Source organism: Tursiops truncatus, chromosome 10 (genome assembly GCF_011762595.2).
Source record: "Tursiops truncatus isolate mTurTru1 chromosome 10, mTurTru1.mat.Y, whole genome shotgun sequence".
In the NCBI taxonomy this organism is placed as follows: Eukaryota; Metazoa; Chordata; class Mammalia; order Artiodactyla; family Delphinidae; genus Tursiops; species Tursiops truncatus.
The window spans coordinates 62,187,758-62,211,304 of NC_047043.1; the positions used below are offsets into that span (position 1 = coordinate 62,187,758).

The window sequence follows — 23,547 nt, forward strand, 5'->3', positions numbered from 1 at the left end:
GCCGCTGTGCGACCCCGGGCCGCGGCCTCTAGAGAAATGTCCCGGGGCAGGGGGCGGCGAGCTCCGCTCTGCAGCTCCACACACCCGCGTCGGAGAAGACGGAGGGGGGGCGGGGGCGGGAGAGGCCCAGGGAGGGCGCGGGGGAGGGAAGAGGCGCCCGGGCCGCAGGGTGGGGGGGGAGGGGGAGCGGCAGACGCCGAGGCGAGGGACGCGCGCGGCGGGCGGCGGCTCCGAGAGGCGGCCGGGCGGGGGGCGCTGGAAGCCAGGCGGGCCAGGGGGGAATCCCAAGAGCTCCATGAAGTCTCCCCGGGGCCGCGGACGGGGCGCTGTCCTGGGGAGGCTGTCGGGGGATCCCCGACACCCATGGCTAGGCGGGGGCCGCGGCGGCGCGCTCGGAGTAAGTCGGGGTTGGGGGCCAGCGGCGAGGGGAGCGGGTTGGAGTTGGGTAGGGTGACTCCGGGCCTGACCGGGGCGGGCGGGCTGGTTTGTCTCGGTGTCAGTCAGCGGCGCCTCTTCGGAGCCCCGTGGAGCCGCCAGCCCCGCGCCGCTCGGCTCCGTGGCTTTTTTGGAAACTTGCAAATGTTTTCGTAGAGAGAAAAGGGGGAGGGGAGGGAGGGAGCGAGGGAGTGACCGAAACGGAGCTCGGGGCTGCTGGAAGAACGGAGGCCAAGGCCGGGGGAGCTAGAGACGGACTGACAGACAGGCAGAGAGACCGGGCGTCCCGGCCGCAGGCGCGCTCTAGCGGCGCGGGCGCAGGCGGGGCTCCGGCCGAGGATGGGGAGGGAGTGCCGGAGGCGGCCGCGGACGGGATGAGGATCAGAGGGGGCCGAGGGGCAAGGAGCTGGCGGCCCGATCGCCGAAGGGCTCAGTGTCTTTGCAAAGTTGGGATCGAGTACCCAAGCTGCACGCCCGGAGCTGCGCAAAACGCGTCCCCCCACCCCGCCCCCCTACTTGCGCTAGCCGCGGAGCTAAAAATAACAGCCCGTTCGCCCCCTGCAGACCGCGACCCCAACCCCTCCCCCGACCCCTCCCCCACTGGGCGTGGGGCAAAGCCACAGCTCCCAGTTCCCCAAAAGAAAAAAAAAAGAAAAGAAAAGAAAAGGCGGTGCGGGGGGAGAGGGGGGCGGGGGGCGGGCCGGGGGCGGGGGGCCCGGCCATATGGATGTGATTTCTCCTCTCCGAGGCAGACGGGCAGCTCCGCAGCTCTCGGCGCCCGCCCGCCGCCCGCCCGGCCCCCGGCTGCCTCCCTTCCTCCCTCCCTCTCTCTCCTTTGCGCTCGCTCCCTAGCCCTCAGCGCATGGGCCCCGCGCCGGGCCCCGGGGCCTCGGGCCGCCGGGCCTCCGGGGTCCCCTAGGCCCTGGCGTGGGCGGGGCAGCCCGGCCTGACGCAGCTCTGTACCCCACCACCACCACCACCAGGGCCGGCAGCGGCGGCTGCCCCGAGGGACGGGGCCCTAGGCGGTGGCGATGGGGGCCGCCCGGATCGCGCCCGGCCTGGCGCTCCTGCTGTGCTGCCCAGTGCTCAGCTCCGCATACGTGCTGGTAAGTCCCCCGCTCGCAGTCCAGGACAGGCTTCGGGCTTGCTCTGGGGTCCCTGGGCGGGGGCTGGGGGTGGGGGGAAGGTGTCCAGGGCTCAGAGGCTTGAGTTCCCCCAGTATCCTGAACTTTGGGTGGGCGTCCCCTCTGGCCCGGGATCCTCGGTGCCTGCTGTCTCTGGGATGTCTGAACTCTGGGTTCCAGATGCCTAAGACTTCCCTATTTCTGAAGACTGGGTTGGGGTCCCAGGTCTGGAAATCTGTGGTTAGGGTCCTCCTATCTTCTGCTTCTCTGAGCATCACTGCTCTGTGTCTCCCTGGAAGATGACAGTGTGATCTAGCAGAAGATTAGGCTTTGGCCCTGATGTAGGGTCACACAGACTTTGCTCTGGGGTCCTATGTTTTCTGCAAGTTTTGTTTGCAGTCTGGGACACAGGGCTGTGGGTCTGAGGTCAGGGGGTAGGATTTAAGGGCCCCTCAAGCTCTCACCTTCGCATGCACACACACATGCGTGCACTCATGCCCAGCTTCACCCAGATGGGAAGATGTCTGCCCAGGGAGGCGGGTATGGTGTGGTATGGAGGAGGGATGGAGCTCCCCTGAAGGAGACTGACCTCACAGAACACTCCCACAGGAGAAACATGCTCCGGTGAGTGAGGAGACCCACATTCGTACCCTCCTGAGAGCAGAGGCCAAGAGGGGACCAGAGAGAGAAGAAGCGACAGACAGATAAGGTTAGAGAGAGAGACAGAGACAAAGAAGATGGGGGTGAGAGCTCCCCAGAGCAGGAAGAGTAGATAGACCAAGAATAGCAAAGAAAAATAGGGAGAGACTGGCGGAGGCCAAGAGCTGGAGACAAAGAGCTGAGTACCCTCCTCAGACTGGGCCAGGGTCTGGGGACCATTTCCTGGGGAGTCAGTCAGATCCCACAGCAGCCCTGTCCTGTGGGAATCAGCAATTGCTGAGGAGACTGTCTGCCTGTGTCTGACTTCAAGACCCCCTGCTGCCTCCCCCTCACCTCCCAGGTGCGGCTATTTGCCATCTAGAGACACAGGCAGGCAGCCTTCCCCTGACCAGCTCCCTATCCAGGTGGAGCCCCAGGCGGGAAGGCAGGAGCTCTTGGATTCCTCCAGCTCTGCCAATGTCTGTGTAACCTTGGGCTATCCTTCTCCACGCCTCAGTTTCCCTATCTGTAAAAAGACACCAAGAAGGAAACATTTGCCTAAGAATCCCTTGATCTGAGGCTCTCCTCTCCTCTGCTGGCCTCAGTACACCCCATTCACTGTTGTCCGTGCCCACACAGCATGGCACCCCAAAGCCAGAGACATCGCCCCATACAAGGATTTGTTGATAAGGAAACTGAGGTTCAGAGACTATCAGCACCCTGTGCAGGGATGCTCCAAACACTGGTGAATGCCGGGGCCCAGAGCCATTTCCCCTGCCTCCCCTCGGGCCAGGCTTACCTTTCCCAGGGCCCCTTCCAGGGTGTGTGAGCATAGCCACTGTGCAGAGCCAGCCAGTGTGGTCTGCGTGCACACATGTGTGCAAGTGACTGTAGAGGAATAGACAGGGTGATGGGCGTGGGTGACCTGTGAGTATATCTGTGTGTCGAAGCAGGGCTCTGTGGGACTCAGCATGGTGTTCTCTGGGTCTGCGTAAGTGCGAGTGTCTGAGACCTTGTGTGAGCTCACGTGTGTCTGAGGCTGCGGTCTGCACATGACTTGTAGAAGCATAGTTATGCATGTGTGTGTGTCTTTGTGGTCACATGTGCATCCAGGTCTATTGTTTTCTTGTTTTTATTTAATAAATGCTTCTGTAGTGCTGTCTGCTTGCCAGAAACTGTTCTAAGCACTTTACAATATTAGCTAGTTTAATCTTTCCAACAACCCTCTGAGAAAGGTTCTGTTATTGTCCCCTTTAACTGACCTTCACACAACCGATATGACCATTATTTGTTGCATGTCAACAAGTGCCAAGCCCTGTGCCTCTATGAGGGACCCACACTGATTTCCAGGGAAGCTGAGGCACATGCAGAGAATTTGCCCAGCTTAGCCCTGGCCCAAGGCTGAGGGTAGGAAAGGAGGAGGGATGCCAGGGCTGCGTCTGCCCTGGGACCTTGTTGAGACATCTATGGCTGCACACTCAGGCCGTGAGTGCAATGAACCTTCCGTGGCTCCGGGGATAGAGGATATGGCCTGAGGGTCACCCAACACCCTGTAGGCCCCCTGGCCTCAGCTGGAGCCAGCAAGAAACTGAGTCTGCCAGCTCCCTCTCCTAAACCCAGGGGATACTGCTTCCACCCTCAGCTGATGGACCCTGTCACCAAACCAATATGCTGCCTGCCCAGCTGGCCCCAGGACCAGGCTCACATCATCCTCCATGAGGGAGGGACCTCATGGTTGGAGGACCAACAAGTGTCCCACTGGGAGGACACTGGCTGTGGCCAGACTCAGCTGGTCCATCTTGTGCCTTACAGAAAACAGTAGCTGTGAGGTTGGGAGTCAGGTGGGCTGAAGTTTGGAGGAAGGGATGGGCCCACAGATTGTGAGTGGGAGGAAACGGGTGGTCTTATCCTTGGGGATGCCTCATCCTAAGGACACCCTCAGCATGCACGCTTGTGAAGGGGAAACTGCAGTGGGAGAGGCTGAAGGTCAGCGTTGTGGGGTTGGGAGGCTTAGAGTGTAGAGATATGACCTCAGGGTCAGACTCAGGAGAGATTGGGGTAGGTGGGACCCAGGGAACCCTTCTCAGCAGGCTCCAAGGGCAGCTCAGCCAAGGGGCTCACTTTTAAAGACAGGAAGGAACCAACACGTATTGAACAGTGGCCATCCCCGGATTCTGACCTAGAAATGGTCACAGATAGTTTCTCATTCCAGCTGTTCATCCACCCATTTTATGGGAAAGGGCCCTGAGGGTCACACAGTGAGTCTGTGGCAGAGGTGGGATTTGAACCCAAGTCTTCAGACTCCTGCACTGAGCGTCTTCCTCCAAAGCAGGGTGAGGGCTTATGCTGGCAGGAGATCCCTATGTCCCACTTAGGTTTTCTTTTTCTTCCTTTTCTTTCTTTTTTTTTTAAGTAGAATCCTTTGGTTATTTTACTTTTATTTTCTTATTTTAATTTCATAACTAATACTGGAATATGTTCTTTCTTTTATAAAAGAGTCAAGTAATACGGATTAAACAGAAGTTATCCTTGATTACTCCCAAACCCATTCCCTATTCTAGAGAAAGCAATTTTAAACAGTGTGGGTGGGGGATGTCCTCCCAGATCCTTTTCTGTATATTTCCAAACAGGTACCTTTTTGTGTGCATATAAAGTAGATAGTTTTATTCTGTCATTTGCTCTCTGTTTGTTTTTATAAATTTATTTATTTAATTTATTTATTATCTTTGGCTGCATTGGGTTCGTTGCTGTGCACAGGCTTCAGTAGTTGTGGCTCACGGGCTCTAGAGCGCAGGCTAGGTAGTTGTGGCGCACGGGCTTAGTTGCTCCGCGGCATGTGGGATCTTCCCGGACTAGGGCTCGAACCCATGTCCCCTGCATTGGCAGGCGGATTCCTAACCACTGTGCCACCAGGGAAGCCCCTCTATTTGTTTTTTAGTAAATGATAGCAGTTTGTAGATAGGGCTCTGCCATGTGCATTTTTCTACTTACAGATGTGTCTTGGAGATCTTCATGTCAGTGAATATAAATCTTTTTAAAGGCTGCATAGTGTTCCAAAACCTGAGATTCATTAAGCAGTCCCTAGGAATGTACGTTTAGATAGTTTCATGTGTGTTTGTATGAGTGTGTGTGTGTGTGTGTGTGTGTGAGAGAGAGAGAGAGAGAGAGAGATTCCAGATGGTGGCAGGGAAACTCCTTGAAGTGCCTTCTCATGTCCTTGTGTGACCATTTCCCTGTAGGATATTTCTAGATTCTGTCATTGCTGGGTCTGAGAACATGCATATTTTTTATTTTAATAGATATGGCCACACTGCCCTCTAAAAAGCCTGTGTGGGTTTGTACTCAGCACTAGGAATGACGGAGGAGGTCTCTTCCCCACACCCTCTGTCTCACAGGGTAGCCCGAAGATTCTTTTCCTCACCTTGGCCATGGTGTCTCTTGCCATTTTAATATGCCAATTACCAGTGAGCTTTTGGACTTTTACATTGGCTTATTGTCCATCTTCTAAGAGCTTGCTCAGAGCCATTACCCATCTTTCTACGGGTTATTTGTCTTTTTCGTATTGATTCGTTGAAGCTTTTTATATCACCTGCCCTTAAACACCTCCACCCTCCACCCCAGCTCTGGGAGCTGCCTGTGGACAGAGCAGGAGGAGGGGGGCCGAGCCCTCCCGGGAACTTGGGTTTTCTTCGGAATGTTTTAATGAGGCATCAAGAGGCCTCCCCCAGATTCCTGTTGTGGGCCTTCTGGGGACACTCCCTGGTCCGGCCACCACATCAGGAAGGCAGCTCTTTCAGAGCGCCCCCACGAAAAAGAAAGGGTGGAGTGGGGGGTTTGCAGATGCCTGAAATTGTCTGCAAAATATAGTGTGACTGGGAGAGGGTGCAAAGTTTTGCTCAGATTCTCAAAGACATCAGAAACCTCCAAACCTTTCAGAACCCCAACTCTGGGACCTGCCTTTTGCAGAGGTGAGACCTGGTAGGATTCTGTTCTGCTGACCAGGTTGGGACCTGCCTTGTGCAGAGGTGAGACCTGGTAGGATTCTGTTCTGCTGACCAGGTTATGGTTAGGTTAGGTCATACCATCCTTCTGGGCCTTGGTCTCCAAGCCCAGGTAGAGGCCACTTATGAAGATCCACAGGGTCCTAGCAGCCAACTCTGCCATCCCAGGCTCCATCCCACTGCCTGCCCTGAAGGCCTCCACGCTGGCCAGGATGAGAGGCGTCACAGTGCCTCCCCCCAGCCCCTCCCAGCCCCGAACACAGGCAGCCTGTTCAGGAAGGCCAGGCGGAGGGGAGGAAAAGTCAGCACTTGTCAGCCATGGCGTGGTGGGGCAGGAGCGTCCCCGGCAGGGAACCCGTCCCAGCCTGCTCAGGCCAGACAGACAGACAGAAGGCAGCAAGGGCAGGGAGCAGTGCCTAGCCAGCCGGCATGGGAGACATCGAGGGGTGCCAGCACAGGTCCCAGTAGTGGGACCTGGAGAAGAGGGGCAGGAAGGCCAGGAGGTCACGAGGGGGTCTCCTGTTAGCCAAGGTTTTCTCCTCCTGGCTTTTCTGAAGGTACAAACTCTCCTCCCTCCTAATACGAGGGTGCAACTATCCTCTGCCCAGTTAGAGCTGAGCACAAGCTGCCATCACCCACGCCATCACCACCTGATCACCTTTAAGTCTGCGTCCATTCCTGAATTACCTTTGTGGAAGCTGCCTTAGGTGCTCTGCAAAGAGGCTCTTGCTTAACACAGTGAAAGATAGAATCCAGAAGAACTCTGTGGAAAACTGGTATTGAGGCTGGCACTAGAGGACCCATGTGGCGGGGTACTTCCTCCTTTCTTTCCCTTCCTCTGGGGTTGTTGCTTCAGTATCAAGCAGACCTTAGCTCCATTCCTGGCCCTCTTCTTTCAAACTGTACTCTCGCCTCAGTGGCCTCATTCGTAAGATGGGGATGTTGAAGGAGATGTGGTTAAAGCTCCAGGGGCAATGGCTGTTGCCAACATGTAGAGGGGCTCTCGTGGGGTGGGAGACACCGGTCACATCCAGGGATGAATGTTGGTAGATCTGCTTTCTCTGGAGGTGAGCAAGAAGCCAGCAGCTGTCTTCCCCTGGGGGAGCAGGCTGACGCCAGTCAGAGCGATAGATGAGATGACCCAAGAGGACATCCTGAGGCTGACACCAAGCAGTAGAAGGAGCCTCTTTCCCAGAGACAGAGGTGTCAGCAGCTGAAGAAGGATCCCTTGTATTTCCTCCTTTGTTTTGCCTGGAGGAGGAGAATGTAGGCATGTCTGGGATCACAGACAGCAAGTGTGTGGAATTTGGCAGTTAGGAGAGGAACTGAGAGGAGTGGCCCTCATTTGGTCAGTGGCACGAAACTGACTCTCCACCACCACTGTCACCGTCACACCTCCATCACCATCATTAGCCTTGACATCGCCCCACTCACTGTCTTCACCTCCACCCCCACTGCCCCCATCACTGTCATCTGCAGCTCCAACACCGTTCTCAGTGGGGTCTCCCTGGGAGCTGAGTTAGGAGGAGCTGCTTGCCCCCTGGCGGGAGGGGTACTGAGCAGATGGCTTTTCTCTTCCTTTGAGCTTCTGAACTCAGGAAATGAGAAGCACATCCGGGCTTCTTGACCACACATTACTTTCTCTCTGAGACAGCAGCTTCTATGTTTGTAGATAACATACTGGCTTCCAGCCCGCATCTGCACCCTGCCTGTGGCCCCACAAATACCAGCCCTAGGCTCCCAGGCCACTTCTCTCCCTGCATGTTCACAAACTGCAGATCACGCACATGTGTGCACACAGGAAGGTTCCACGTTGGAGGGTTGAACATGGGGAGAGTGCTACAGCCGAGCCCTCCAATGGTTAGGTCAGGGGAAGTCAGCCCTAACCCGAGACTGTAGGAGGGGCGTGGGAGGAAGAGGGGTTCGGGACACCTGGCACCAGGGCTAGGTGACCCTATCAGTGGTGGGTATGGACTAACTGACCCTTGGCCATGACCCAGCTCCAGGTCCCTCAGTCCTCATCCGTGAGACCCGAGATGCACAGACTCTCTGGATCTAAAATGATACAAGTCTGAGTCCTCCTTACCAGGAGCTAGGCCAGGAAACACTGAACTCTGCAGGGGGAAAGGGGCTGGCCGGGGAGGGTGCAGCGGATGGAGTGGCCAGGCCAGGAGGAGAATCAGAGCTCTCAGCATTTTCTGCATCACTCCACTAGAAAAGACCTCACTCAGGGCAGAGGCAGAGGAGGGGCCCTCCTGCCCCTTAAGCCCAAGTATGGGGGTCTGGCAGTGACCCTGAATCTTAGTGTGAGTCCAGGGTGGATCCAGAAATGTAGGGAGTTATCGGGGTGTCCTTTCACCCCAAAAGCTGGCCAGGCAGACCTCACCTGCAGGCCCTCCTGTACCCCCTGCTCCCAATCCTCCTTGGAGTCCCACCACCCACCTGCTCCTCACTGTGGCCCCCTGGTCTCAGTCATCTACTCAAAAAGTCTCCCCCTGCCTCTCTGGGCCCTGAGCCTGGGGGCACCCATGGTGCCCGGCAGCACAGTGGCCCATAGCCAGAGGCGGAGGGCCATGACTTGGTGCTGCTGCTGACCCAGTGGTAATAATAGCAACCAGCTTTTTGTGGGCCCCACCCCTGCCCAAGCTTTTCATACAGGACCTCATTTAACCCTCACAACAGCCCTATTATTATCTTGATTTTACACATGGGAGACTGAGGCACAAGGGTTAAACAGCTTTGCCAAAGATACAAAGTCAGTCAGTGGTGGAGACAGGATTCAAGTTCCGGTGCTGGGCAGAATCTCCTTAGATGAGGAGAGGGTGCAGCTGGAGGGAGAGGTGATGGACGAATTCCAGGCAGGGGAGCTGTACTCTAAAGCAAGTGGGGATGCCCTTGGTGTAGAGCTGCCCTCCACCCCTTGGGAAAGTGCTTTCTTGACTCCTTGGCTTGAATTCTTCTTGCTGCAATGGCAGTTCTGCCGTGATTGGGTGACAGAGAAATGGGGCGCACAGTCCAGGGAGGCCAGAGATGGTGCCACCGTCCCTGTGGGTGAAGGAATCTGGGGGCTATCTGGTGCCTGAAGCACATGCCCCTCTCCTGGGCATTCCCAGACCCACCAGGAAATGAGACTCCAGAAAAGAGGATGTGCCTCCTCTTGGCCACAGAGGGCAGCAGTAGCAGTAGGTGGCGGCTGAGCAGATGCCTTGGGCCTGTGATAGGGGGTGTGGGTCAGTTCCTGGTCGTCACCCAGCTGCACACCTGTCTGTCTGTCAGTCTGCCAAATGGGCAGTTTTCAACCCATGGCTGCATGCCTTTAGTCTAGGCCATCAGCCGTAACCCTCAGTGGGTCACATCAGTGGGCTAGTCTGTCTATCGGGAGGGCTGGTGTGCCAGACTTTGGGGACTGGTGGAAGCCTGTCAGCCACTCAGGAGCTTTTCCTCAGCTGGAAAAAATCTGGTGATTATCTGTTCATCTTGAAAGAGATGAAGGTGGGCAGAAGGAGGAAGGGGTGGTGGGGAAGGGGGCATGCTGAGGGAGTAAGGATAAGATGATAGGAAAGGTGGTACTGACCGTGGTTACGGGGCTGGTGGCAGTGATGGTGCTGATGTTGCCTTTGGTGGTAATGGTGCTGGTGGGGATGGCAATGCTGGTGGTAATACTGGAGGTGGTGGTGATGGTCACGGTGGTAATCGTGCTGGTGGAAACAGCACTGGTGGTGGTGATGGTAATGATGTTCTACCAGTTGTGATGGTGATGATGGTGGGTATACCGATGGTAATAGTAGTTAGTGCTCATGGGGGTAATGGTGGTGCTGCTGCTGCCGCTGCCGGTGGTATCGGTGGTATTGGCGGTGGGCGGCGTGGTTGTGTTGGTGGTGTTGGTTGTGGTGGTGATGGTGGTGGTGGTTACTGACAGAGGTACTAGTTGCAGTAATGGAAATGGAGGTGAAAGGGTGCTGTAGTGGGGGTGGGATGGGCAGGGCAGCTACCCAGGGATCAGACCCCTCAGCAGCTTGGATCCCCAATGCCAGAGGCACAAAGAGAACTTCAGGTTAGTCTTGGAGCCCCCTGGATTAGGGAAAACCCTAGTTGTCCTCCCTCAAGCCCCATCTCCCCAGGGCTACTTCTGCCCCAGCCTGCTCAGCCTTAGCTGCGGGTGGGGGAAGTTAGAGGAGCTGTAGGGGCCAGCAGCAAGCACGTGGGAATCTCTCCAGCAGTTCCCGGGCATTGGGTCCAGCTGAGATCTCAGGGTCCAACTCAGACGCCAGTGATCCGCGAAAGCACGGACACCCACAGACATGCAGGCTAATGAGCAACCGTATCACACACTCGCAGACACACACACGCGGACCTTTACCCAGAAACATAGGTACACATGCATGTTCACAGACACCTCAGGCTCACGTCCCAAATGTGCGTGCTGGACGATCCCCACGTGAGAATATACAGAGACAGGGGCACACACGAGTGCACACACCAGCCAGACAGCATTGTGCGCGGCCACTCAAGGCTGTGCCGCCACTCACACGCAAAGACGCGCACGCGCCTCTGCTAAGTGAAACCAGCAGAACCCAATCCCAGCCGAGCCAACTGGAGACTCCTTGGCCCTAGAAGCCCTTGCTGCTGCCACCGAGAGACTCGGTCAATTAACTTCTCCCTGCAGCGGTCTCCCTGACCCTCCCGGCGGCTGCCCGCCCCCGCGTAATGGAGCCCGCCTCTTCCCCCCACCTCCACCTCCCTCCCCTGCCTCCTCTGGGCTCTCCCACCCTCCAAAGCTCCGCTCAGACTGAAGGGACCGGGCCCTGACAGGGGATGTCTGAGGGGATGCAGCTCTGCCTGTTGGAGGTCTAAGGGAACCAGGCTCTGTCCTGGGGGTCTGCGGGGACATGGCCCTGACTTGGGGGTGAAGGTGGGGTCTGAGGGGATGCATTAACCTCTTGTGGGTCCCACTCATGGGAGTGGCTGGGCTTGGGCACACTGAGTTTTTCCCAGGGCGGGATGCTGCCTTTACCCCCTGACTTCCTTCCAACCCTAAGTCAGGGAAACAGAGGCTCAGAGTGAGTCCCATCTCACCCCCACCTCCGTGACGTTCCTGCTCCCTTCCTTAAAATGATGCCCGTGAATCCTCGTGGGTGGCAGCCAATACCCAGGGTGTACATGCTGGAAGGAAAGAAAGGAAGGACATTCCAGGCAGAGGGAACAGCAGGAGCAAAGGCCGGTCCACATCATCAGAACACAGGGTCTACTTGGATGTAGGGAAACTTCCAGATAAGCAATGGATGTGGGTGACTCCCACCCACAGCCTGCACAGGAGTGCCCCGCCCAACCCAGACCACTTGCCAGCAATTTCTCCATCCTCTCCCTCTTGGGACCTCAAGGGTGGGAGGAGTTGAGGCACTCTCCATTCACGGGGAAAGCACTGACTGGGGAGAGGGCCAGGATGGAAATTGGTGACTCCCAAGGTCCCGAGGGCACTAGGACTTGAAGGAATCCAGGCCCTGTTTCTTTCCCCAGAGTTCACCACCCCTTATCCACCCCCTCTCCACCCAGGTCCCCAATAGACAGCCAGGATCCTGTGAGGATCCACCCTGGGACATTCCATCCCTTTCCCATGTACCCCTGGGGAACAGACTGGACAGAGAATATCAGTGGCTGCAGCCTATGGGGTTACTATCGGGCAAGCAGGGGACAGCACCCCTCCCCCTTTTTTCCCTATGGTGGGGCAGGCCCTTCCCCTTGAAGCCGAGGCTTCCCGTCTGTACAATGGGGCTACATAAGGCAGATTTCCCGCATTCTTTGGAAAGGGGGGGGAATCCCTCAAGGAGGTTGGGATAGTTGTGGAGTCTGCTGCTCTGCTGGGAAGTCCTGCCTGCAATCTGACCTTCGGCTTGGTAGGTGGATGCAGATGACGTCATGACCAAAGAGGAGCAGATCTTCTTGCTGCACCGTGCCCAGGCCCAATGTGAGAAGCGGCTCAAAGAAGTCCTGCAGAGGCCAGGTGGGGGCGGGGCTAAAGGAGGAGGGTCTGGGGGCAAGGTCAGGAGACAGAGGGGCCAGAGGAAGGTGGGAGTCCAGGATGCAGATCCAAGTGGCACCAAGGGAGGGCAGGTCCAGGTAAAGTGGGCCAGGCCAAAGTGAGGACCAAAAATGGGGTGAGTCAGGTGAGATTAAAGTCAGCAGGCTCAGAGATGCACTGAGCCTCCCCTCCCAGGGTGGGGATAGGAGGTTACGGAGGCAACTACTGACTGAATTACCTCGAACTGGTTTAGATCTAGTGAGGCACGCCACGATCAGGAGCACTCCAGACCCCGCTGGAGTGGGCTGGGACAGCTTCCTGCAGGAGGAGGAGCTATCCAGTGCAGGTGCAGAAGGAAGAATAGGTCTTTGAAAAAGGCCCCCTGGGCAAAGGGCAGGGCAGAGGTGTCCAGGGTCAGGAGAATGGGGCTGGAAGGGGAGGAGAATAGAGGGATACGGATGGGTTTCTATGTCAGTCACATCCACTGTCCAGTAAAGGGTTCTTGATGGGGTAGGAAGGCTTCCTTCTACCAACACAGCATCTCCATGGGACCCCTGCCGTGGTGAAGCTGGGAGGGGCACTCACCTGACCTCACAGCTCCTGCCCCAGTCTCAAGCTGGTCTCTTCCTTGAGTCCCTTTCCTGGAAGCGGAAATGGAGCTTCATTAGCAACCATCCAGGCCTCTGACTTCTGTCTGATTAATCTCCTCAACCTGGAAGAGGCCCAGACCCCACCTGACTGGCAGGGAAGACAGCTTCCTCCCCTGCGCTGGCCCTCAGACTGCTGGGAGGGGATGCTGATGTACACCCAGGACGCAAGCACACAGTGACGTACCCTGGAGCCCACAGACTTTGCTCCCCTTCACAGGGACTGACATGGTCTCTGCAGTCACAGCCCTGCCCACACTGGCCCCGCCGGTGGCTCCCTGCTCCCCTGCCCCAGTCACATCAGGGTCTGGGCAGTCCTGAACCCAGCCGTCTTTCTGGTTGTGGAAGCATGGAGGCACCTCCCTCTGCCCTCTCTTTGTTCACGATGGAGGCCTTCCCTTCCCACTCTACCTCATCCTGCTACCCCCACCCTACTGATGCCCCAGGGTGCAGGCAGGAAAATGGGCACAGCCATTCTATCCCAGCCCAGGGTGTCTGCACTCAGCTTCTCATTGTTGCCACAAACCCCGACATGGGAGGGCCAGGGGGCCTTGGCTTGGGCTGTAGCTGAAGGTTAGATAATGAGGAAGACTTTCAGCAAGGAAGAGAGACCTCAGGCATCTCTCCAGTGGAGGGAAAGGCCAGGCCCCATCTCAGATGGAGAGTCTCCAGGGTCCCTTGTGGAAGCTGTGAACCCCTTACTTGGGTATCCTAGGGCAGAGGATGGGGTAGGTGGGCTCATCTGTCTTCCCTTGACAACTGCATCTTGCTCTTGTCTTTCGTACCACCAGCTTCTCGACCTACACAGCGCTCTGGCCGGGATTCATTTTCACTGTTTCACCTCTGTTGACATCACCACTACTGTCTACTTTTGCCATGCGCCCCCTGGTGGGGCCTTCGCCTCCTGCGTGGGCTTTGGCTGTGACTCCTGGGTCAGACATTTCTGCCCGGATTTACCGCTCAACCCACTCACTAGTTGATCCCACACCTGAATTGTGTTCGTTACCATTTGAACCCCTTGTTTACAGTCTCATGCCGACTGATTACTTCTGCACCTGGCAAGCACTTTACAGTTTGTAAAGCACGTCCCTACCTGTCATCAGCCTAGGTGTCAGCAGGGCAGGGGACAACCCCCATGGTACAAAGGGGGAGTCTGAGGCAGGAGGGTACCCTGGGTCTTCTGCTGTAGTGCTGTCAACAGCCATAACTGGCCTAATTTCTCCAGCTGACATAATGGAATCAGGCAGAGGATGGGCATCTGCATCCACATCAGGGAAGCCCAAGAAAGAGAAGGCATCTGGGAAGCTCTACCCTGAGTCTGAGGAGGACAAGGAGGTGTCCGCTGGCAGCAGGCACCGAGGTACGTCTGTGCTTCCATGCATCCATCTGAGACCGACTCGGACCCACTTGCCCCACGGCTCCACAGCCTTCATGTGAGCTCATGCTCCTCGGCTCTTGTAGGAGGGGAGGTGCTAGGAGGAGACTCAGCCCAGGGGGCAGAGTGTGGAGGGGGCAGGCAAGCTGGATGGACTAGGGCCCCCAGGAGATGTGGGCAGAGAATTTGACTGCACACCTCAGGGGTGGACCCAGGGCTGTGGCCCCTCCCATGGAGAGAGATGACAGAGAGCCCAGGAGACAGAGGGGCAGGGAGAGGCTGGGAGAGACCCAGAGACAAAGAGAGGCAGGAAGAGACAGAGAGGGGACCAGGAGGCACACACTGGGACTGGGACTCAGGGTGTCATAGGAGGGTGCATCAAGACACATAGTGGGGTTGGCCATAGAGACAGAGCAGGACAGAAGGGCGGCTGTGAAGGGGTGGGGCCAGACAGTGGGACAAGGAGGGCAGAAGAGAAGAGGAGGGAGATGCGGGCTGCATTGTCCCTCAGGGAGGTAAGGAGAGACAAACGCAGAGCCCAGGCTGCAGCCACAGGGCCAGTTTGAACCGGCTGGGTGGGCAGCAGATTCCAGATGGGCCACATCTGGGAGGCTGTGGTCACCCTGTGGCTCCCCAGGGATCAGAGGGAATTGTGGGCCTGGCCAGGCGGGGCTGGGAATATGGTGCCCAGGACAGAGAGCCTTTCACCAAGCCGGGGTGGGTCTAGCCATCAAGGCAACCTTCCAGGGTGGCTGGAGAGTCCTGTGGTTGGAGCCCTGCAGGGGGAAGAAGGAAGCTGGAAGTGGAAAGTGGAAGATTCAGAGGCTGGAGACGCTCCAAGGTCACTTAGCATCTCTGCTGTGAGGCTGGAGCCCCAAAGTGGGATGTGTCTCCCTGCCTTGAATCCCACAGTTAGCACTTAGATTGGGGGGATTATATGTGCCCCCACAAGTGGTCACCAGAGCCTCACAGCAGGTGCTCAGGGCGGGTCTTGGACAGTGGTGGAAGTGCATATCAATCCCAATTTCCCAATGAAGAAACTGAAGTGCAAAGAGAGTAGACACCTGCATGAGGTGGGCAGCTCTTCAGGAGTCCGGCTGGCACTGGAAACTAGACCTTCTTCCTCTAGTCCATGGTCCCTGGGCAAGGAGCACATAGGAAACATTCTCAGCTGAGGGACAGTTAGTCTGGGAACTTGCTCTTCTTTAGGGACACCTGGAAGGTGGGACCAAGAACAGAGAGAAAAGAGAGAGGCCTGGCTAGGGGCTGAGCACCAGAGGAGGGCAGGGCCCCGGGCTGTATGACCTTGGTAAATCACTCGCCTCTCTTGGCCTCCACCAGCCAATCTAGAAAATAGGAACATTACCAGCACCTGCATAGAGGGTCTGAGGGAATTCTATGAGGCCAGGTGGCTGTAGGGCACAGTAGGGAGTAAGGGCTCAATACATTCTCTCTAGAATGCTCCAGGCCTGACTTCTCCAGTCTTGGGGCACACCTATCCCTGAGGGAGCCAGAGACCACAGGTGTGTTTATTCCTCTGGGTCACTAACCATGGATCTGACTGATGTCCCCCACCTGTTCTGTCTATCTCTGTGGTCACAGGGCGCCCCTGCCTGCCAGAGTGGGACCACATCCTGTGCTGGCCGCTGGGGGCACCAGGTGAGGTGGTGGCCATGCCCTGTCCCGACTACATTTATGACTTCAATCATAAAGGTAAGGCGGGCTGGAGTGGGGTGGGGACCACAGGGATGTCAGGACTTGGAGCTCAGGGCTTCAGTGGTGCCAGACCTCTCTGCCTGCCCTGACCCTCCTATGGACCTGCAGGCCATGCCTACCGTCGCTGTGACCGTAATGGCAGCTGGGAGCTGGTGCCAGGGCACAACCGGACATGGGCCAACTACAGCGAGTGTGTCAAGTTCCTGACCAATGAGACTCGTGAACGGGTGCGAGGCTTCCCCCTCCCTAACCTGACCCGTGTAAGGCCACCCCACTCCACTGGTGACCCCTGAACCTAGTCCTGACTCATCTAGCAACCTTAAAGTGGCCTCTGACCCTTAACCTGATGCTCACCCCAGTCCCAGGGCTCTGACAGTAACTCCTCACCTGCACAGGAGGTGTTTGACCGCCTGGGCATGATCTACACCGTGGGCTACTCCGTCTCGCTGGCCTCTCTCACCGTGGCTGTCCTCATCCTGGCCTACTTTAGGTGGGCGGGGCGAGGAGTGGGTCGGGGGTCTGGGGTGGGGAGGGGACGTGGTCGGGGAGGGGCCGAGGTGGGGGGCGTGGGGCGTGGCCAAGGGCGTGATTGGACCGGGCGGAGGCATAATGTCTCTCTTCCGCTCACTGTACCCCTGCACACCAAGCGCCGCTTCGTGCCCTCCCGCCGCGTGTCCCCGTGCCCCCACCCACGGTGTTGTCGCGCGCTCCGCAGGAGGCTGCACTGCACACGCAACTACATCCACATGCACCTGTTCCTGTCCTTCATGCTTCGCGCCGTGAGCATCTTCGTCAAGGACGCGGTGCTCTACTCCGGCGCCACGCTTGATGAGGCTGAGCGCCTCACGGAGGAAGAGCTGCGCGCCATCGCCCAGGCACCGCCGCCGCCCGCCGCCGCCGCCGGCTACGTGAGTGCCCCCTCCGGCGGCCCGCGCCCGCCCGGGGCCCCTAGCCACCAATGGCTTCGCGGGAGCCCCACCCACCCTGCGGCGCCTCTGCCCTCGCCCCCGCCTGTCTCCTGCAGCCACGCGCTTCAGGCCACTCACACCCACCTCTCTGCGTGCATTGCACCTCTCAGCCCTGCTTCCAGGCCCTGTTGCCCAGAGCTTTGTGAGTGTTCCCCCTCCCCGCACTTTCATCAACACTCCTGCCTCGGCCCCGGACCACCAGTCACCCCACCTCTTCACCTTGATCCCCCACCCCCGTCGCCCGTGCCCTCCTGCCTGGGCAACATCGCCTCCACACACACCCCTCAGCCCCTGCCCTTGGTAGAGCCTGTCCCTTCCTCACCAGCTTGACTAGCACCTGTCGTATCTTACCAGCACCCCCTCCCACTGCCCATCCCTCAGCCCAGCCCAGCCCTCCCCAGATGCAGGTCCTGCTTTCTGGCTAACACCAGCCGGTCTCCTAGGTGGGCTGCCGGGTGACTGTGACCTTCTTCCTTTACTTCCTGGCTACCAACTACTACTGGATTCTGGTGGAGGGGCTGTACCTGCACAGTCTCATCTTCATGGCCTTCTTCTCAGAGAAGAAGTACCTCTGGGGCTTCACGATCTTCGGCTGGGGTACGCAGGCAGTGAGGTGCAAGCAGGGTGGGATCATGGGCAGCAGGGTCAGAGAGTGCCACTGAGGGGAAAGCACCCATACAGCGTATCCTGTGCTGGATGTGGGGCAGCAGGTGGTGAGCCGTCTGTGACTGACTGCCTCCCCCACCCCAAGCTCAGGGAACAGGGCTTGGCCAAGGGTTAGGGTTCACTTGGGGTTGTCTCAGCCTGGAGTTGGGGCTCACCTGGAGGCAGGTTCACCCGGGGTTGAGGCTCAGCTCAGGAGAGGGAGGGGGGGACTCTCAGGTCAAGATTCCACTCAGGATCAGAGTGGATCTTGGGTCAGAGGTCAGCCTGGGGCTGGAGTTGGAAGGCAGCTATTCTCACCACTGTATCACCACTGCTGGGGCTGGAGTTGGGATCTGGAACGCTCCCTCCACCCTGAGCCCCACTTCTCCACCAGTCCCCACGCTGCATGGAGCTGTCCATGCTTCTGCCACCCTGCCCACAGGGTCCATGGCCCAGAACTGCAGGCCTTGGCTCTAGCATCATCTAGGCTTCAGCAGCTCCTCTGCAGAATGGGTTGCTGGGGTTCTGCACTCCTCCCCCCACAGGCTGTGGGATCGAGTTACCAATAATTGTCCATTATTGTTGGCAGCTCCAGAGCTTGGCCAGGCTCCGGGGCAACTGGCCAGACTGCAGAAGGGTAGGCTGGGTGGCTGGAGCCCTCCCTGCGCTCAGCACCTAGAGGCCCTCACATCAACAGCCATAGCCTCCCTGCCCTTTGGTGGACACTCTGACCTTGACCTCATCCATGGCAAGCCCCAGAGTTGCAGGCTGATGTGGGCTCTGGGGCTAGAGGGTATCAGTGTGGGCGAGAAGCACACAGATAGGGGAACACAGAGAACTTTGTGGCACAGGAATGTCACAGCTCCTTTCCTTGCATAAACCCAGGTCATGCCCTGCCCTTCCCAAGGGTACCCTGGGCCTAGAATGAAGTGTGTGGGGGCAGAGGGTGGGGATTTGGGCTCATTCCTAGAGGCAAAACTCACTCAGAGGTACCATGTGCCATCTGAGTTGGCTTGGGCCTGGGCACACTGAGATTTCCCTGTAGCCCTTTATCCATCCTGGAACAACAGCACACCCTATCCAGCCTCATCCACGGGGCTAGGACTTTGTAAAGGGTGGCAGTGCTGGAATAGAAAACCCGTGATGATAAGCTCCCTCCCTCACAGGGAACCCCTAGCCCAGAGCAGCACCCTTTAGGGGAGGGGAGGGCAGAATGGACTGGGTGTGGATAAATTAGTGATACCTTATTCACCAAGTGCCCAGCAGGAGTGCATGTGTGGTACAAGATGCGGAACCAAGATGAGGGCAGAGGGCTGAACAGGGTCGTGAGGGCTGGAGCCCTGAGGGGAGGCTGTGCGGACAGCAGGGCAGCACATGCAAGAGTAGGGCTCTGTCACCAATTAGCCCATGTGCCCAGGGTGAGGGGGGTCAGGGACAATGGTGGACTAAGCTGGGGGTCACCAGGGATGAGGGGAATGGGACTGGCAAGGTGGGCTGAGGAGAGAGACATCATGGACAGTCTCTCACACACTGTCTCCCTCTGTGCCCACAGGTCTGCCTGCCATCTTCGTGGCTGTGTGGGTCAGTGTGAGAGCCACCCTGGCAAACACCGGGTAGGTCCAGGTGGAGAAGTGGGCAGGAGGCTCTGACACAGGCCAGAAACACCCCTGCTACCCTCTTTCTCTGTAGAGCACGTGAGGGGCACCTCCTGTACCCTGGCCCTGAGTGGCCCAGTTTCGGGAGTTTTCAATTCAGCTTCAAGCTGGGTACCCGCTCAGGGTCAGCGGAGGCTACTTCAGAAGGGACCTCTGAGGGTGGCCTCAGGCCTGGCCATATATGACACTCCCCTGTCCTGTGCTCTTGGTGGGAGTTGGGGGACAGCTAATGTCGGAGCAGACCAGCTCTGGAGCCTCCCTGTGGGAAGGCTCAAGTTGGGAACGGCAGGGGGTGGGGGCTGATGCCTCAACCTCCCCCAGGTGCTGGGACTTGAGCTCCGGGAACAAGAAGTGGATCATCCAGGTGCCCATCCTGGCCTCCATTGTGGTAAGCAGGGGTGGCCACAGAGCTGGGTCGGGGTATGGACCGTGGGTCCCAGTGACCAGCCCCTGACAGGGACCTATAGAGGCTTCCCTGGACCCCAGGGTTGGAGCCACAAGGCCCAAGAAGCAGCTGATCCCCACCCGAGTCCACATGGGGAAACCAAGGGCCTAAGGAGCCACCTGGAGACACAGTGGCAGAGCAGAGCCTGAGCAGGGTCATGGGTCCCAGAGTCCTTGCCCCTCTCTGCTAGGGTGCAGCCTCGAGACGCAGCCCTTCCTCACTCCCACAGCTCAACTTCATCCTCTTCATCAACATTGTCCGGGTCCTCGCCACCAAGCTGCGGGAGACAAACGCTGGCCGGTGTGACACGCGGCAGCAGTACCGGTGAGCCACACCCACCATGCCCAGGCTCCTCAGAGTTCAGGGGTCATCCAACACCAGCACCATGTACAAAAGCAGACAGAGGCTCCACGAATGAGCCTGTCTCAAGGAAGGACTCAGCTCCTGACTCCCTTGCTGGCCCTGCCAGCAGTGATGGGATCTTGCCTGGCTTCTGGGGGCACCCCAAAGCCAGGCTGGGCCTCTTGGCGCTAGGCCCTGCACTAGAGCTGGGGTCTGGGCAGGACAAACCCAGACTTCTCCTCAGAGAGCTGGTCGCAGGGAGTCTGAGAGACAGGTGGGCAGTGGGTGGCCTTGAGAAGGCAGAAGCTTGACTGAAACCTGAGGAGGGACCTTGGGATACCGAGGTAAGGCCACGGGGGAGTGGGGGAGTGCCTGCAGAGGGACCAGCAGGTGCAAAGGGCCCTGGGACAGGGCGACATAACTTATGGTCCACTCTGGGACACCTCAGAATCAAGGGGCCCTGTTAACACTTTGCTGAGAAAACAAAGTGTCATTGGCTCAGGTGAACTGGGTTCCCCCACTGGCTGCCAGAGCCTCGGGCCTTTTAGTGGCTTCTGGAGCCTGGGGTTGGCAGGTCGGGGTACACAGCGCCTGTTGAGGGGGAAGTGGCTCCACCCTGACCCCCCTGCCCTGCTGGCCCAGGAAGCTGCTCAAATCCACACTGGTGCTCATGCCGCTCTTTGGCGTCCACTACATCGTCTTCATGGCCACGCCATACACCGAGGTCTCAGGGACGCTCTGGCAAGTCCAGATGCACTACGAGATGCTCTTCAACTCCTTCCAGGTGCGCAGCCCTGTCTGAGGGTGAGGGGCGGGTGGGGTTGGGAAGGCTGCTTCCACCCTCTCCAGATGCAGCTCTGGGCCCTGACCCAGTACCCTCTCTCCACAGGGATTTTTTGTCGCCATCATATACTGTTTCTGCAACGGCGAGGTAAGCGGTGGGCCACGCTGGGGCAAGGCAGGAAGGACGCAGAAGTGCCGGGGGAGGGTGGGTGGAGTTTCCTGGTGGTCCGGTGGTTAGAACTCCGTGCTTCCATTGCAGGGGTCCCGGGTTCGATCCCCGGTCGGGGAACTAAGATCCCACAAGCCGCAAGGTGCAGCCAAAAATAAAAAAAATTTTTTTAATTAAAAAATGAAAAAGAAGTTCCGGGGGTTCCCGAGTCCTGTCCCTTCATTCTTCTGCCTGGTTCTTACTCTGTTCCTCCAAGAACATCCCTGAGGACGTTCTGAAGGCAGAGAGAAGTCTTTCCAGATGATTCAGGCTGAGGATGCGCTAGGATTTGTGGGCAAAGCCAAGTATCTTCCCAGCCCCACGGTTGAATCGGTTGAATCGTCTGTCATCCAGATTGAACACTCATCCACCCTTGGGGTCATTTGAGCTTTCTAGATTCTGGGTGTGTCAACTGCCTGCAGCCAGGCGCCATGTTCTGAGAATGACGGGATTCTTCTTGGCCTTGAAATTTTCCAGTAACAGCCTGCGCCTCTTTACATTCAGTGCTGAGTGTTGCAGGGGCAGGGATGGGGGCACCGCTGGGGTTGGGGACATGTGGCAGAGAGGTTAGGGGCACACCTGACCACCCACCCTCCTCCTGCCATCCCAGGTACAGGCGGAGATCAAGAAATCCTGGAGCCGCTGGACATTGGCACTGGACTTCAAGCGCAAGGCACGCAGCGGGAGCAGCAGCTACAGCTACGGTCCAATGGTGTCTCACACAAGTGTGACCAATGTAGGGCCCCGCACGGGACTTGGCCTGCCCCTCAGCCCCCGCCTGCTGCCTGCTACCACAGCCAATGGCCACCCCCAGCTGCCCGGCCACACCAAGCCAGGGTCCCCAGCCCTTCAGACCACACCACCTGCCGTGGCCGCTCCTAAGGACGATGGGTTCCTCAACGGCTCCTGCTCGGGGCTGGATGAGGAGGTGTCTGCACCAGACAGGCCACCTGTCCTATTGCAGGAGGAATGGGAGACAGTCATGTGATTGGGGACCCGAGGGTTGGACCTGTGGACATAAGGGTGGACAAGCGGACCAAGAGACAGGTTGTTGGACAGTTGCCCACTCAGGACTGGGGCTGGGAGGATAAAATAGGAAAAAAAAAAAAAAAGGAAAAGGAAGCAGCGTGTGGCTTCCTGTGGTCTGAACTGGGCACCTATTCCAGGAGGGGAGGAGCTGGGAGCCATGGGGGTGTTCTTGGTGTTACCTCAGGAGGGGGTCTAGGAACCATGGGCCAGTCCCTGGGGGGTCGGGACCCAGCCCGGCAGAAAGGGCCTGAGAGAGGCCCCTGTCTAAGCCTAGAGAAGCTCAGGTTTGCTGGGTCATCAGCACCCCAGTGGCCCCATGCAGGAGGAGGGCCCCAGCCTTTCCCTGTCTCCAGCTGTCACCTCGGCTGCTCCCTGCACTTGTACACAGGCTCCACGGGCACCCAAGCTGCCTTTGGCCCAGGCTGAGTCCACAGACCTACTCACCCTGAAACACTCATATTGCCCACCTCTAGGACAGAGCTATGTCTTCCTTTCAGACTGGGTGCCCCCCAGGACAGAGTGGAGCCTCTCCTCTCAAACTGGATTTCCTCTAGAACATGGTTTAACCTCTTCCCACAGACTGAGGACCTCTTCCACCCCGTGACAGGGCTGTGTTTACTCCTCAGACTGGATACCCCCAGGACAGAGCTGTGTTCACCCTTCAGACTGTCCCCCCCGCAGAACAGCGCTATGCTCACCCCTCACGCAGACCGGGCACCCCCCAGGACAGGGCTATACTCACCCCTCAGACTTGTTACCACCTTCCCTTTAGATGAACCCCCAAGACAGAGCTGTGCTTTCCCTTTGAACTAAATGCCCCCAAGACATGCTGGGTACCCCCCTCAGGTTTGGTGATCCCAAGCAGGGCAAGGTTCCCCCATATCCACTTGGATACCTCCTCCCCAAGGGCTGGCCCTCCTTCCTCAGGATTTTTGCACCCAGTCCAAGGCCAGGCCTCCCCCTTTAGACTGGGCAGCATTTGCCCCCTTGACTGGATGTCCAGGATAGGACTGGACCTCTTACATCAGTCTAAGCTCCTAGTCCAGGACAAGGTCTCCTCCCTTAGACCTGGAGCTCCTGGGCCAGGGCCAGCCCCCCCACTCAGAGAGACCCTGAGCCCCACCTGGGCCATCCAGGTGTTGGCAGAGGAAGTGGGAGCCCTCAGAGGGCCTGGCAGGCAGTCAGGACCCTGTTTGCCTTGAACAGGGGCTGGAGCCAGGTAGTCATTTCTCCCTTCAAGGCCTCACAGCCCAGCCAAGCCGCAGGGAACACGTAAACACCAGCCGAGCCGGGCGGCAGGCAGGCAGGGAGGAGGAGCCCAGAAGACCCTGACTCATCAGCCTCCTTGGCCACGGCGTCTGGACACCTCATGGTGCTGCTCTAGATTCCAAGTCAGGCCAGTAAGATGAGCTCCAGCTCCCACCTGTCTTGGGCATGAAGATAGGCCCGGCCTTTTCTGGCCTGTCTCCCCGCAGCCCAGGCTGAGGACCTCTGAAGACCCATGGAAGGAATGTAC

General features: G+C 58.1%; 2 protein-coding genes across 9 annotated transcripts in view; one reads left to right on the plus strand and one right to left on the minus strand.

The window, feature by feature from the left end:
• The first annotated feature begins 203 nt into the window (after positions 1-203).
• On the plus strand, positions 204-22,120 carry PTH1R (parathyroid hormone 1 receptor). Of its 4 annotated transcripts, none has more exons than XM_073787877.1 (15): positions 204-397; positions 1,419-1,541; positions 12,098-12,200; positions 14,091-14,225; positions 15,843-15,953; positions 16,065-16,183; positions 16,352-16,446; positions 16,672-16,864; positions 17,368-17,521; positions 19,122-19,182; positions 19,546-19,612; positions 19,860-19,993; positions 20,654-20,795; positions 20,901-20,942; positions 21,613-22,120. In XM_073787877.1, the coding sequence occupies exons 2-15, from the start codon at positions 1,467-1,469 to the stop codon at positions 21,988-21,990; spliced, it is 1,809 nt and encodes a 602-aa protein (XP_073643978.1). In that variant the 5' UTR covers positions 204-397; positions 1,419-1,466; the 3' UTR covers positions 21,991-22,120. The 4 variants fall into 4 exon arrangements, with proteins under 4 accessions (XP_073643978.1, XP_033720630.1, XP_073643980.1 ...); XM_033864739.2 differs by having other exon boundaries at positions 19,899-19,993; XM_073787879.1 differs by lacking the exon at positions 12,098-12,200.
• The window catches only part of CCDC12 (coiled-coil domain containing 12), a 74,644-nt gene continuing 63,283 nt past the window's right edge, over positions 12,187-23,547 (minus strand). Inside the window, exons 8-10 of one of the 5 annotated variants that reach the window (XR_012323992.1) lie at positions 15,305-15,379; positions 12,804-12,859; positions 12,187-12,551 (exon numbers count right to left, since the gene is read on the minus strand). The gene's annotated coding sequence lies outside the window, so the exon portion shown is untranslated. Of the gene's footprint in view, positions 12,860-14,176; positions 15,037-15,304; positions 15,380-23,547 lie in introns of all 5 variants that reach the window. The other 4 variants (XR_012323991.1, XR_012323990.1, XR_012323988.1 and 1 more) reach the window with 4 other exon arrangements.